The following is a 12,045-nucleotide window of genomic DNA, read 5'->3' as shown; positions in this document are numbered from 1 at the left end:
TCGGGAGTGTATACAAGCATATGGAACCATACACACTACAGAGTTACATTGTAAGTTGCTGTGATGAAATTCACGTATATTAGCCTATTATTTAAAATTTTAATTTATTTGTAAAAATTTTCAACTTGAATTTTTAGGTCATTGAGATCTGTGTTTTTTGTTCCCTTTCAATTTTTGAGAGTATATATGTGTGTGTGTGTGTGTGTGTGTGTGTGTGTGTGTGAGAGAGAGAGAGAGAGAGAGAGAGAGAGAGAAAGCTATTCATTTATAATTGTATTAAACATTATTTAGTTTAATTTTAGCTTATTTCTAACTTTTAATGAGCTTATTGCTTACATTCATAAATGATTATTGCAGAGGAAGTCTGACATTGACATTCAAATTCCAGAAGAAAGGAGCCACACAAAAGATCACATTGCATGAATATTTAATGTGAATACTAATTCATAAGCAATCAATGCTCATTTAAGTATTTTCATTTGACAAACAAGTCAAAATTGAAAAGGTAGAAAAATAAATTATCATAAAATACATCTTGATCGATATAGCACTGGATGTTTTCATGGAAAACTCTAAACATTTTTAATGGCGTCAAAACACAGTCTGAAGGATGACACTGAGGTATGCAAGAGCTGTCAAGAATGTCTACTAAAGCACAACATTGATAAACTATTGCCATCAAAAAACACAAAACTGCACAGAGAACAGTGCACAATACAGCTTACAGAAGACCCTGCACAAGATCAAACAAATATAAAACTTGTACATACATATTGTCTATGTTTGTTTATTTATGTATTAATTTAAATATTTGAAATCTTTGTGCATGCTTTTCAAACCAGAACATACTGTAGTTCATAACTGTCCATAGGATAATTTTTCCATGCTCTGAGCTACATCAAAAGTATCTGGAAGAGGATAAACATTATCTTGGGCACATCACATTTCACGGATGCAGCCACTCAACTGGCTTCACTCATCTCAGATATCAGAACACAGTGATATCCGATAGTTGAGACTGTTATCGTGATGACAAGAACTTCCATTCCATTACATTTTTGTTTATAAAGCCAGGAGTGTGGGCGAGTTAAGAATATCTACACTGGAGTCAGATTTGGAGACCCCGCCTTTGCAGCCATCCAGTTCCTCAGCAAGAGAGTCCAGCTCTGGGCAGGCAAAAGTGAACACAGACAGGTAGTTGCTGCACGTAGGGGTGGAGGTGCTCACAACAGGAGTGCTTAGGGGCTCCAGATCATTGGCCACAGATTTGTACAGGGTCTCCCAGTCTGTGAAGCCCAGGGAGCCAGTGAGGTCAATGTCAGGGACAGAGCGGGCTGTTTCAACAGAGATCCTGTCCTCATCTACTGTACCAAGGATATTTTCCAGGAGCTCTTCTTTGACATCCAGCGATGGCTCGAGGTCACACAGGCTGACCTCTGCACTAGAGCACAGCAGGATGTTGGAGTTCCCTGAGATAGCTGTAGGTGGAACAGAAGGAGTCTCTAAGTCTTGCAGGGTAGGGGTGTCCTGTGTTCCATCTTCGTGGAGTTTGCTGGACGAATCCGAAGGAGGAAGCGGCTGTGGGGACTCTGGGAAAATGCTGTCCAGCTCTTCAGGCAGCTGGCATATGGGCTTATGTGATGCGAGGACATATTCAAGTCTTTCTTTTTCTTTCAGCAAATTTGCTATTTCAGCCTGCAATGCTGCTTTGTCTTCCTCCAGCTTGTCTGTTTCCTATATAATAACAAATTCAAGCCAAAATGAGAATTACTTTAGCATGGTGACATTTTAAAATGTGGATCACAATGTACTGGCTTTTCTACTCACAGCCTGCAAGGTGTCAGTAAGCTCTCTCCTTCTGTTGCGGCACTTTGCTGCAGCCATCTTATTTCTCTCCCTCCTTATTCTCTTTTTTTCTTCCTCTTCTGGCGTGAGCTGCTCGGTGGGAAAGACGGATTTGAGTAATTATCAAGAGGAATCTACATCTAGATTCCATCTCTGAGTTTTGCACACATTTCCACAATTCACCCCGTGGAAATGGCAAGTGCAACACTCTCTGCAATGCGTCTAAAAATAGCCTATTGTTGCAGGCAACCTGTGTTCTGAATACGAAGTGGATGCCCGGTCTAGGCATCCTCCCAACCTCTTGAAGTGCCTGCCCATAAATGATGCACCGGTGGCGACGCTTGCTAATTACAGATACCGTAACATAAAGCGTGCTCTACAGTAAATACATAAAATGAATATCAGGGCGAACGGCGTTTTCAGCCAACAGCTGCTTGAAGGCCGTATCGGCAATGGACGTCAGTACCTGCTCGACTTTTCCCTTTCTGATAGTGCTTTTCCCCTTGCCCACGTTTGTTTTGGTCGTTGCCGGGAGAGCGCTCTGCGCCTCACTGGTTTCAGCTCTGCCTAGAGACGGCGAGACAGACGTGATGATGGTCGGCTGTACCATCCACTGCAAATCCGGGGTTGTTGAGATTGCTGTCACCGTAGGCACAAACGGAGTGACAGTTGCCTCCAGATCGTCGACCGGTCCCTGTGTTAAATTAAGCTACTTGTTAATATTAAAATTATGCCGTACCCCAAATAAATACACTGAACATATGCTGCTTTATTAACTTTATATTGTAGGCTATGCAGAATTACATTCTACCGATGACACCTTCGTTAAAACAACTTAATGCATTCAATTCTCATTCATCATCAGCACACACACAGCTCTTTCTTTAAAATACAATTAGCCGACCAAAAAATAGTCTCCTGATCAATATTTGACTTTTTTATTGTCGCTGACGTCAACGCTTACCGCAGACCTGCTCAGGAGTCTCCTCAATGGGTTTATTTTTCTCAGTGAACCGCTGCATAGCCACTTAAATGTTTGCAAAGCAGAAAGATGATAGCTACAATGCTCAACAAAACGTATGTTAGGCAGTCTAAGCGTGGTCTAATTATTAATTTAGTCGTATCTGTATCTGTACGGGGCTAGAGAAAATCGTTACAGAAAAGCAACCCGAATTCTAGAATGCAAATATGCCTTAGACCTTTTACTTAAAATTTTTCAACTGGATGGAAAAGTCTTTCTAAAATGTGTGTTCCTCTATAGCCCTAGCATCATATATTTAACACCCGAAATTTCATGATGTAAGTGATTCATACAAATAAACAGAGGTGCTACAGAACTGCATCCATTACTGGAGAGCTATTGCTCTTTCACATAAATGAAACAGGCTCCACCATGGTTATTTGATATTCCCCCTACCTGTGTGGTCTCCATTGGAGAGGCGCTAACGCTGGACTGCGCGTCAGCTTGCGACTGCTGGTAGTACGCGAGGGTGTCCCCGATAGGAGATGCAGAACTGCAGCGTGACAAAGACTCGACGTCGACACTCACTTTGCTAAGGATCATTTCTTCACTATGCACGTTCCAAAAAATCAACGGCGATCTGCGTTGTCATGGCGAATTCTTGTTTCGTGATGATCGAGTCGTTCTTTCCAGGTTTATAAACCTGGTCACTGATAGACTGCTATGCAAGCTCCTCCTTATATTCCCTCAGAATTTTATGAATGAACCGAGGATGTACCATTTGGCCGTGGGGAGCATCTTCACCAATGCACAATAAATAGAGCATATAACTCCACAAACCGGTGCACAAATTAAATAGTCTATGTTGATAGTCAGCATTATTTGATAACGATTTCATTCAAACGTTGGATTCATAATACTGTGTCATGAACGAACAGGTCCTATTGCAACCCCCCGTGAGAAAAGAATGTGGCACGTGCAATATGTTCATTCATGAAATACTGATGCACTCCCTCTGAAAAGCTGAACAATATAAATATGAAAACGTAAAATATGGCCCAAGTCTATATTGTTTACTAGATACAATAGCTACTTAATTTCCAGTTCTTGATACGAGCATGTCATGTTCTTTTTGCTATCAGGTCCTTTCATCGTAGCAGAATCTTCGTGATAGCTTATCCTATCCTTGCAAAATGGTGAATGCTGTTAGATTTACCTCAGGCTACATACATGATTTTAGCAGCTTTCAACAGTAGCAAATATCAGAAAAGTGGATGGATATGTAACTCTTTCAAGAACATATTTTCTTTGAAAGTGTATTAAAGCTGTTCATCAAAAGGAGTAGTTCTGAACATCAAGGCATACGTAGAAACATAAACAAGTTTATTTGAACAGTCAGTCCATGTTTAATACTCAAAAAAAGAATACCGCGCTCTGTATATTGATTGTGTTGATGAAGTCAATGCAACTGCACAAATTAAACTACCAGCCTCTGTACTGCGCAGTTCTCCTTTACCCTCCGGTTTGAGAGGCCCTTAGTCCGCGAATCTTTGCAGATGCTCTCACGTCCCTGCAGTGACGAAACAGCGTCTAACCGGAAGTTTTCCATATAAGGACACTGACGTACTGGAATTCCATTTTTGAGCATACCTTAGAGAAGTTTATGAGAATGCAAATTAATATAATGCTGTTTCCGGGGGTGGAATAAAATAAGAACTAAACTTTCTGAGAAATGTAAATAATAATCCTTATATATTTTGCGTCCATCGAAAATGTAAGAATGATGCTTTAGTCTTAACATGCTTGTGAGCTTTACGCGTTTTTCTTTTTATGAAAGTTGCGCTCATCACGAGATATGCACACCTATATATAGTGAGCTAGACATTAATTTCTTACCTAATTAATTTAGTTAATGAGAGAACACAAATTCATTGTAAATGCCCACAAGTTATGATTTCTTAGTGAGCAGTTGGGGATAGCAAGTTATGTTTGAAGGTTCTGAAGAAGAGAGATTCATATGAAAGATTCCCTGTATCGTTATTAATTTCATTTTAGTTAGATTTTTTTGTTCTTGCATTCTGTTCTCAAAATTCAAACAGATTAAGCCACTATGTAAAAGAGTGCTTAATATAACATTTGTCTAGCTCCTAAGACAAGCATTGCGTGATTAGAGTTTCCATGGTCATTGCTGTTGTCCTGGTCCAGCATCTTAATGATACATGGCTTTTCTCGCTTTGTGTCAAGTTCCTTATTGCCATATCATCTGAAGTGGCTCTGCATTTGTTACATACTACATTATCTCCATCTATTTGTATACTGTATTTTTGTTTTTTTAACATTTAACAATATTTACTGTTAAAATGTCATTAATTAAATTTATTCAACCTTAAGTAGTGCTGGATATTAGGTGGCTCAAACCACAACTGTCACTACATCATATAGAGACTTTTGCTATAGGTTAGCATTTCCCAATCCTGGTCTAGGAGATCTGCATGTTTTAGAATTTTCCCTACTCTAAAACACCCAATTTAGTTCAGTTTAAACTACTGGAAGGCTTGGTAATTAGCTGATACATGATTCTGGGAACAAGAAAAATGTAAATATACAGAATAAGATTATTGAAGAAATGGAATTTGGAAACATATAGGACAACTGGTGAGAAATGAGAAAGCCAAAAGAATGTTTTTAAAAAGTAGAAGGAAATCCCAAATCTCATTCTAAGCCAGCCATTCTTATAACCTGTGTGTCAGAGAGTACAGTAAGCTTCTCTCAGCTTGCATTTTTACCAAAGTGTTGATGCTAGTTTGTTTCTGCACTGCCAAACCCCAGCCTAGAGGTTTATCTAATTTGCTGAAATCCTGGCCTGACTGGAATTGTTGCAGTCAGCGATAGGTACCAAAGATTTCTGCTTTCATGTCTCTTGTTTGCTAAAATTAATAAATTATCCCAGGTGGATTTAAACTAACATACTAAGTGTCCACAGTGATTTACCAAACAATGTTTAATGATTTGTGCCTAAAAGTAAATTCTTATGTTTGCGATAACAGATTCCTTTGGTTACATATTACAATACAAAGTGGATGCAACAAAAGAGAAGCTTGCCTCTAGAAGACTCTGACATGTGCCAGGAATCCTTTGGGAGCAAATATCCCTTGACCCACACATCCTCCTGCAGCAACAGTAGTTACTGTAAATTAGGACATCTAAGCACTGCAAGTGCAAGGTTTGGTTCCATATGGGTGGCTTGAACTGTTCGAGTCTTTAAAGAAAATGTATGAAACCTGCAGCCAGGCTTGGGTTTGGAAGAAGAGAGGTGGGGGGGGGGGGGGGGGGGGGGGAACAGTCATTTCCTGGAATGTTTGGCCCTCTCACAATAAGTCTTTTCATTCTGGGGTCTAGGTACTGGGAGTGTCCCAGGCCAGCTGGTCAATTTAGACATGAAATATTGCATGGAAGCAAAGAATTATGAAGAGGTAAGTATTGGTTGCCAGCACACCAATATTACCTTCGGATAAAATTCAACTAAATGTCTTTCCTGCAAGGGAACAGACCTACCAAGGTGGTAAATGTTTATTTTCTGGCAGATTTAAATCCCTCCCAAAAAACCTAAAGGTTTTAACATAGTCCAGTGTAAGAAATCATTTTAAATAATGGGAAATTACTGCCTAGCTCTAACCATTTTTTAATCTTTTCATAATATAAAAGTCCAAGTATTGCATTTCTGCACCTTTCCAGCATTTTGCTTAATTGGGGTTGCAACCTGGCAAGTGTTTTACTTGCATTACTTTATTAAGGCCAGAAGTCTGCTTAAGTGAACATCTTTATGTGGGAAGTGTGGGCCCCTTTTTTGGAGTGTAATGATCTAGTTTAAGAGGAAAGTGCTTCGTTAGTCTTATTATAATTTGTATATTCTATCCATGTGAGTTTTTCTTAAAGATATGTATTAGATGAGGAATACAACTGTTTCTAATTGTACATTACATGTCTTACACAAAGAATAACAGTTCGTCTAATTTAGGACTTAAGCATTATTGTAAGTTTTGAATATGTGTGGTTAAGAGAAATATTTATAAATTAGTTATATATCTAAACAAGTTATGAGCATTGAAATCTTTATAATCATGGAAAAGATCCTGATATGCAGAAATTCACTAAAAGAACAAAACCTTCGTAGGTCTATGCATATTTATCTTAGGAAACATCTACAATTGCATGCAAGTATTACACAAAAATGAGTAATCTTATTGCCAGGAATATTTTACTGGACATAATACATATACACCATCACTGGAGTGTATTTTCAGCGTTACAAATAATTTATCTTGAATATAAAAACAAACAAGTATACAATAACAATAGAAGTGTTAATAAGTTAACTCATTCAGTGATACCCTTAATGGACAATTTTGAAGTCACTGAAATCCATTTTTTCGATTGATTTCTCGTTCTTGAACTCTGCTTTTATTATTCGAGACTGTGGACTCCCAGTGGCTCTTAGCCACTCCTGCATCTGTTTAATTTTGGAGGCTGGGCCTTGGAGCTGCCCCTGCACAGTTCCAGCTTGAGTATTCTGCACCCAACCGACCAAGCCAAGCTTCTTTCCCTCTGACTGTAAAGAGACAGACATGTGAGCCTACTAAAGAGATCCTAAGTGCTTTACAGATCCAAGACAGTGCAGCATCAGTGAATTATGTTTAAATAAAATCATGCTCTACAACGAAGAATCCAATAGCCTTACCTTTGTATATTTTCGAAAGAACACACCCTGGACCCTCCCATATACTTCATAGTCTACCGAAAGAAGTTCCTCCGTTGACATGGTTACAGTCTGGGTGGAGGATAAAATTTTCACCCAGTTAAGCACCTCATAACTATTTAGATAGGCATAGCTGGGTTACGTAGAACCAAAATAACTACAACCTACATCCAATAATGCGCGTTAGCTTACTAGGATAGCTAGAATGCTAATGTTGAAGAATTTAGCTGCACGCTGCATTGATAGGAGTTTATTTATTGTGCCTAGCTAACACTGCTGAATTAAATAGATGTTTTAGCCATGCGTGTAACTCGCTAAGCTAGCAAGATAGCGAGCTAAACGCGTCAAGCCTAACGTTACTGTGCGATTGCTATCTTACTAGCTCAGCTACCCTAAAGTCGGTTTCCTGAGGTAGCAAATACGAGCAACTAGATTGATGTCTGAAGACAATTAGCCAACCTCTTAACGTTCAAACGTTAGAAACACGTCATGCGCCTTCAAGCGAAATAAATACACCGACAACCTCTGAACGAGGATTCTAATGTTCATAGACTATAAAAAACCCTGCGCAACCCTAATTTGTCCATGTTTGCTGGCATCCTGCCACATCCGGGTCACAGTTACGTGGTTGTGATTAACCAATCAAACAAAGGCAAGCAATTTAAGTTCGTTTTCTTGTCTCTAGGCAACTTGTCAACAAATCGATATAAAGTAGCTAGCTAACAAGCAGTTTACTGACTTGTTATTTTGAGGTATCCTCGACAGAATTAGATATTATGAGGAGTTGGCAAAATGAGAGAAGAGCAGCTGTCATCTAGCTAAAAACGCTATTTGTCCGGTAAGTTGAGAGATAGCCAGTTCATTACCTACAATGAGTGCACGAGAGGCAAAGTGCCCTATATTCAAGCTAACATAACGTTAGTTTAATCGGTTCGCAATTAACCTAGCAAGGTTATCTAGCTAGCTGTTAACTAGCGTTAACTTAGCAGACGTTTATTATTTAGTGTTATTTGAGATATTCTGACTGTCTGTATATAACGTTTGCAAATTATGCCACAACCTGACTCTGCATGTTTGGAGAAAGACGTGATACTGAAAACTGCTACCCTTGAGGAGAGGGCACAAATACACGGCGCCTTCCTCCAAATTACAGTTCACAATCTCATTTGAATATGACAGAAGACTGGGAGCGAAAAACAACTGCTGTTAAAGACCGGCCTCAAGAGAGTTGGGAAAAATGGCAAAATCCAGGACCTATACAGAGGAAGTACAGCCCAGCCACATCAAGGCATAAGATGTACTTAGATGAGAAGGAAGATGACATTTCGATGGATAAATCAATGGACAGAATGGACAGTATTTTTCCTCTAAAGCCTGTCTGCCACAAGAGGTCATTTAACCTGAACAACTGCCAAGCAGACAACAATTCTGTTATACAAAAAGACCAAAGGAGACATTATCATGTCCCCTGTTCATCCCAAAGTAAACAGACCAATAACAAGAGACAGGGGGTAAATGATCTGAGTAAATTGGAGCTGTTTGATTCCTGTGATTCTGTAAGGGGTGAAACCAATGGCAAGCCAACCATTGGGTACCAGACATTATACAAGGACCAGGGCAGAGGTTCTGAAGATCAGATTGAGTTGACAAAGGAAATACATAAAAAGGAAATTATACTCCAAGAAAAACTGTTAAAGGCAGAGCAAGAGCTGAGGAAAGTTCAACTAAAAACTGCATTTGTGGACAAAGTCAAAAGGGAGGAAAGGAGAAAGAGCATTAAAAAAGAAGAAAACAGGTTATACTGTAATGAGAAAGGAAACTGGGATTGGGAGAGTGCAAGAGAAAGGCCCTTAGGAGGCAGAAAAGATGAAGGACAGAAGGAGCGAGTCCGAGAAAGAGACCGGGGGATGGGCAACAAACACGATATAGAACAATGGGAGAAGTGTGAGAGGGAGACAAACATGGTCCCAAGAGAGAGAAGGAGAGAAGGTCTTCAGTGGGGATACAGTGAAAAAAACAAAACCAGAGACTATAAGATTCAGGAAAAATTCTGCAACAATTCTAAGGAGATAAAAGAGAAATGGGAAATAGGAAGAAAAAATGAGACAAGGAGAGAAAAAGCAGTGGAATGGAACTGGAATGATATAAGAGAATTGGAAAGGACAAATTGGCAGGGGAAGGGAAGAGTGAATAGTGAAGAAAACAGGAGGAGTGAAAGATCAAAGGTTAAGAGAGACATAGAGGATGAGGAGGAGCAACAATGGAAGATAATAGACATGCTTAAGTCAAATTCACATGCAAAAGGGAAAGCATTCTCCAAACATGAACAAATAAATGGGCTTGAATCAGATCATTGGCTAAGCCAAGAGAGGCTTTATCAGCACAATCAAAGGGCTGCAGAGGAAATGACATCAAAAAGCATCAAAAAGGGTTTACCTAACGAGCCATCCACTGAAGCAGCTCCGTGCTTTCCTCAGCTCAGCCAAAAGGTTAAAAGCCTCCAGCAAGTGGAATTCAGTCCAGAAAACAGTTTCAGTGTTAATATACGTCTCATACCCTGTAACATATGCCACAGACAGTTTAAAGAAGACCGTCTTGACAAGCACAGCAGTGTTTGTGAGAAAATACATCAATCCAAACGTAAAACCTTTGACTCCTCAAAATACAGGGCCAAAGGTACTGACCTGGAAAACTTCATGAAGACAAATGACCAGTGTAAGACACCAGAGGTAAGTTGACATATCAGCATTCAGTTGCTTGTTGGTCTCAATATGTTAGTCTAGTTTGAGACCATTTTGCATTTCTCTGTTACTATGATTGCATTTTAGTTTTAGTCTATGTAATTTAACAAGTCAACTTTTAAATTTTTACATATATTATAAATCAGTCACATAAGTCCAAACATTTTCACATCCTCAGCTCAAGAAGAATAACTGGCGTCAAAAACATGAGGCTTTCATTCGTAATCTTCGCCAGGTTCGCGGTCCTTCAACAGGAGACTTTCAGCCACAGTCAAGTTCAGATCTGAACCCAGATTATATAACCTGCCCCCACTGTGGCAGACACTTTGCCCCTGGTCCAGCAGAAAGACACATTCCGAAGTGCCAGAACATTAAGAGTAGACCTCCACCTCCTAGGCATCGCCGTTAAAACTTGATGGCACAAGTGAAATCATGACATTTTACAACTTTTTCATCTTTTAGAATAAAATTATTTGAATGATGAAACATTTGTCACTGGCAATAGTGAAAACATGCAAAATAAAGTTACTGCAGATCCCTTTGTATCAAGAGTGACTAGAAAAATGCTGCATGTTGATTTATAAATCTGAAATACAACTATGCTTATTTGATGGAATTAATAAACATGTAATTTGCAAAGGTAATGTTTGCCATATGAAATCTGCGAGCCTCAAGCTTAAGCACATAACATAGCTTACCCCATACCTGTATATTATAACTGCACACTAAGCACTTTCCACCAACACCTCATCTTCCACAGCCTTAACAGTAAAAGCATATGAATCACCAGGTTTACTATTACAAATTATGTGGACATGCATATAAGGACACCTTATTTTTACTCTGGAGTGCTTTTATTTATATAATGCATGCAGTACTCATTTTAACTTTAAGCAGGTATACATAGAATACATATTCAGTAAGCATTGACCACCAATTCTATTGCAGTGCAAATTTAGCAATTTAGAAAACCAATGAAAATGGCCTGAAAAATACTGAAAAGAATTTTTTAAAATGGCCAAAAATGCAACGTTTTCAAAGCCTGCATATCTTAATTTAGAAATTAAAGAGGAACTTAATCAGTGGCATTATTATTATTTTCTGTTTACAGGCATACTTAAGAATTAATTTTGCACTGAACTGGTGTGACATCTACTGTTTATAATTAAGAAGTGGAGTTTACAAATACAGCTTGAAAGTAAATCCTCTATTTGGTATACATCAATAGAAAAAAAAGACTAAAGAAAACAAAATATTAAAATTAAGTAAACAATACAAAACACACCAAAACACAAAAATGCATTTGGTTTCACTTTCTGTGCTCTCAAAATGTAAATCTTTGGATCCAAGGATGATGGGTCAAACTCCAAGTAACACATAAAGCCCTTATTTAAAAGGCAGAGCACTATGCTTTTGTACCATTTAGTGCACTCAGAGTGGGTTTTTAATAATAACCAATCGTTTTTTAAAATCAAATGTCTGCTAACCATAATACAAATGTGAATTAGAGCATTAAAAAAAATCCCAGGATAGGTTATCCCAGTATAACCTAAAAATCAGTAGTACATTCTTTGCATCATCACAGATTATAGATGATATGCAAAACCATTTTACTTATATTTGCGCAAACCTTTTTTTTTGCTTCTGAGTGCCACATTAGTTGCATATCCCAATAACCTTTTTAATGTATTACAGTAGCAACTGTTAAACCATATGAGGCTACATGCATAAAGGTATGCACT

At 38.6% G+C, this 12,045-nt stretch overlaps 3 protein-coding genes across 3 annotated transcripts; 1 reads left to right on the top strand and 2 right to left on the bottom strand.

Moving 5' to 3' along the window:
* Nucleotides 1-431: 431 nt before the first annotated feature.
* On the bottom strand, nucleotides 432-3,488 carry fosaa (v-fos FBJ murine osteosarcoma viral oncogene homolog Aa). The gene is made up of 4 exons (XM_027023720.2): nucleotides 3,263-3,488; nucleotides 2,312-2,539; nucleotides 1,828-1,935; nucleotides 432-1,734 (listed from the first exon to the last, which is right to left on the bottom strand). Exons 1-4 carry the CDS (start codon nucleotides 3,407-3,409, stop codon nucleotides 1,063-1,065), a joined length of 1,155 nt encoding a protein of 384 aa, XP_026879521.1. The 5' UTR covers nucleotides 3,410-3,488; the 3' UTR covers nucleotides 432-1,062.
* A 3,554-nt stretch (nucleotides 3,489-7,042) lies between these two features.
* Nucleotides 7,043-8,170, bottom strand: acyp1 (acylphosphatase 1, erythrocyte (common) type). The gene is made up of 3 exons (XM_027023721.2): nucleotides 8,022-8,170; nucleotides 7,545-7,634; nucleotides 7,043-7,415 (listed from the first exon to the last, which is right to left on the bottom strand). Exons 2-3 carry the CDS (start codon nucleotides 7,623-7,625, stop codon nucleotides 7,200-7,202), a joined length of 297 nt encoding a protein of 98 aa, XP_026879522.1. The 5' UTR covers nucleotides 7,626-7,634; nucleotides 8,022-8,170; the 3' UTR covers nucleotides 7,043-7,199.
* Nucleotides 8,171-8,414: 244 nt separating this feature from the next.
* zc2hc1c (zinc finger, C2HC-type containing 1C) lies at nucleotides 8,415-11,539 on the top strand. The gene is made up of 2 exons (XM_027023719.2): nucleotides 8,415-10,291; nucleotides 10,482-11,539. The coding sequence occupies exons 1-2, from the start codon at nucleotides 8,735-8,737 to the stop codon at nucleotides 10,710-10,712; spliced, it is 1,788 nt and encodes a 595-aa protein (XP_026879520.2). The 5' UTR covers nucleotides 8,415-8,734; the 3' UTR covers nucleotides 10,713-11,539.
* The last annotated feature ends 506 nt before the right edge of the window (nucleotides 11,540-12,045 follow it).

This window comes from Electrophorus electricus, chromosome 13, assembly GCF_013358815.1.
Source record: "Electrophorus electricus isolate fEleEle1 chromosome 13, fEleEle1.pri, whole genome shotgun sequence".
Lineage (NCBI taxonomy): Eukaryota > Metazoa > Chordata > Actinopteri > Gymnotiformes > Gymnotidae > Electrophorus > Electrophorus electricus.
This window is presented reverse-complemented; position numbering and strand designations above follow the sequence as displayed.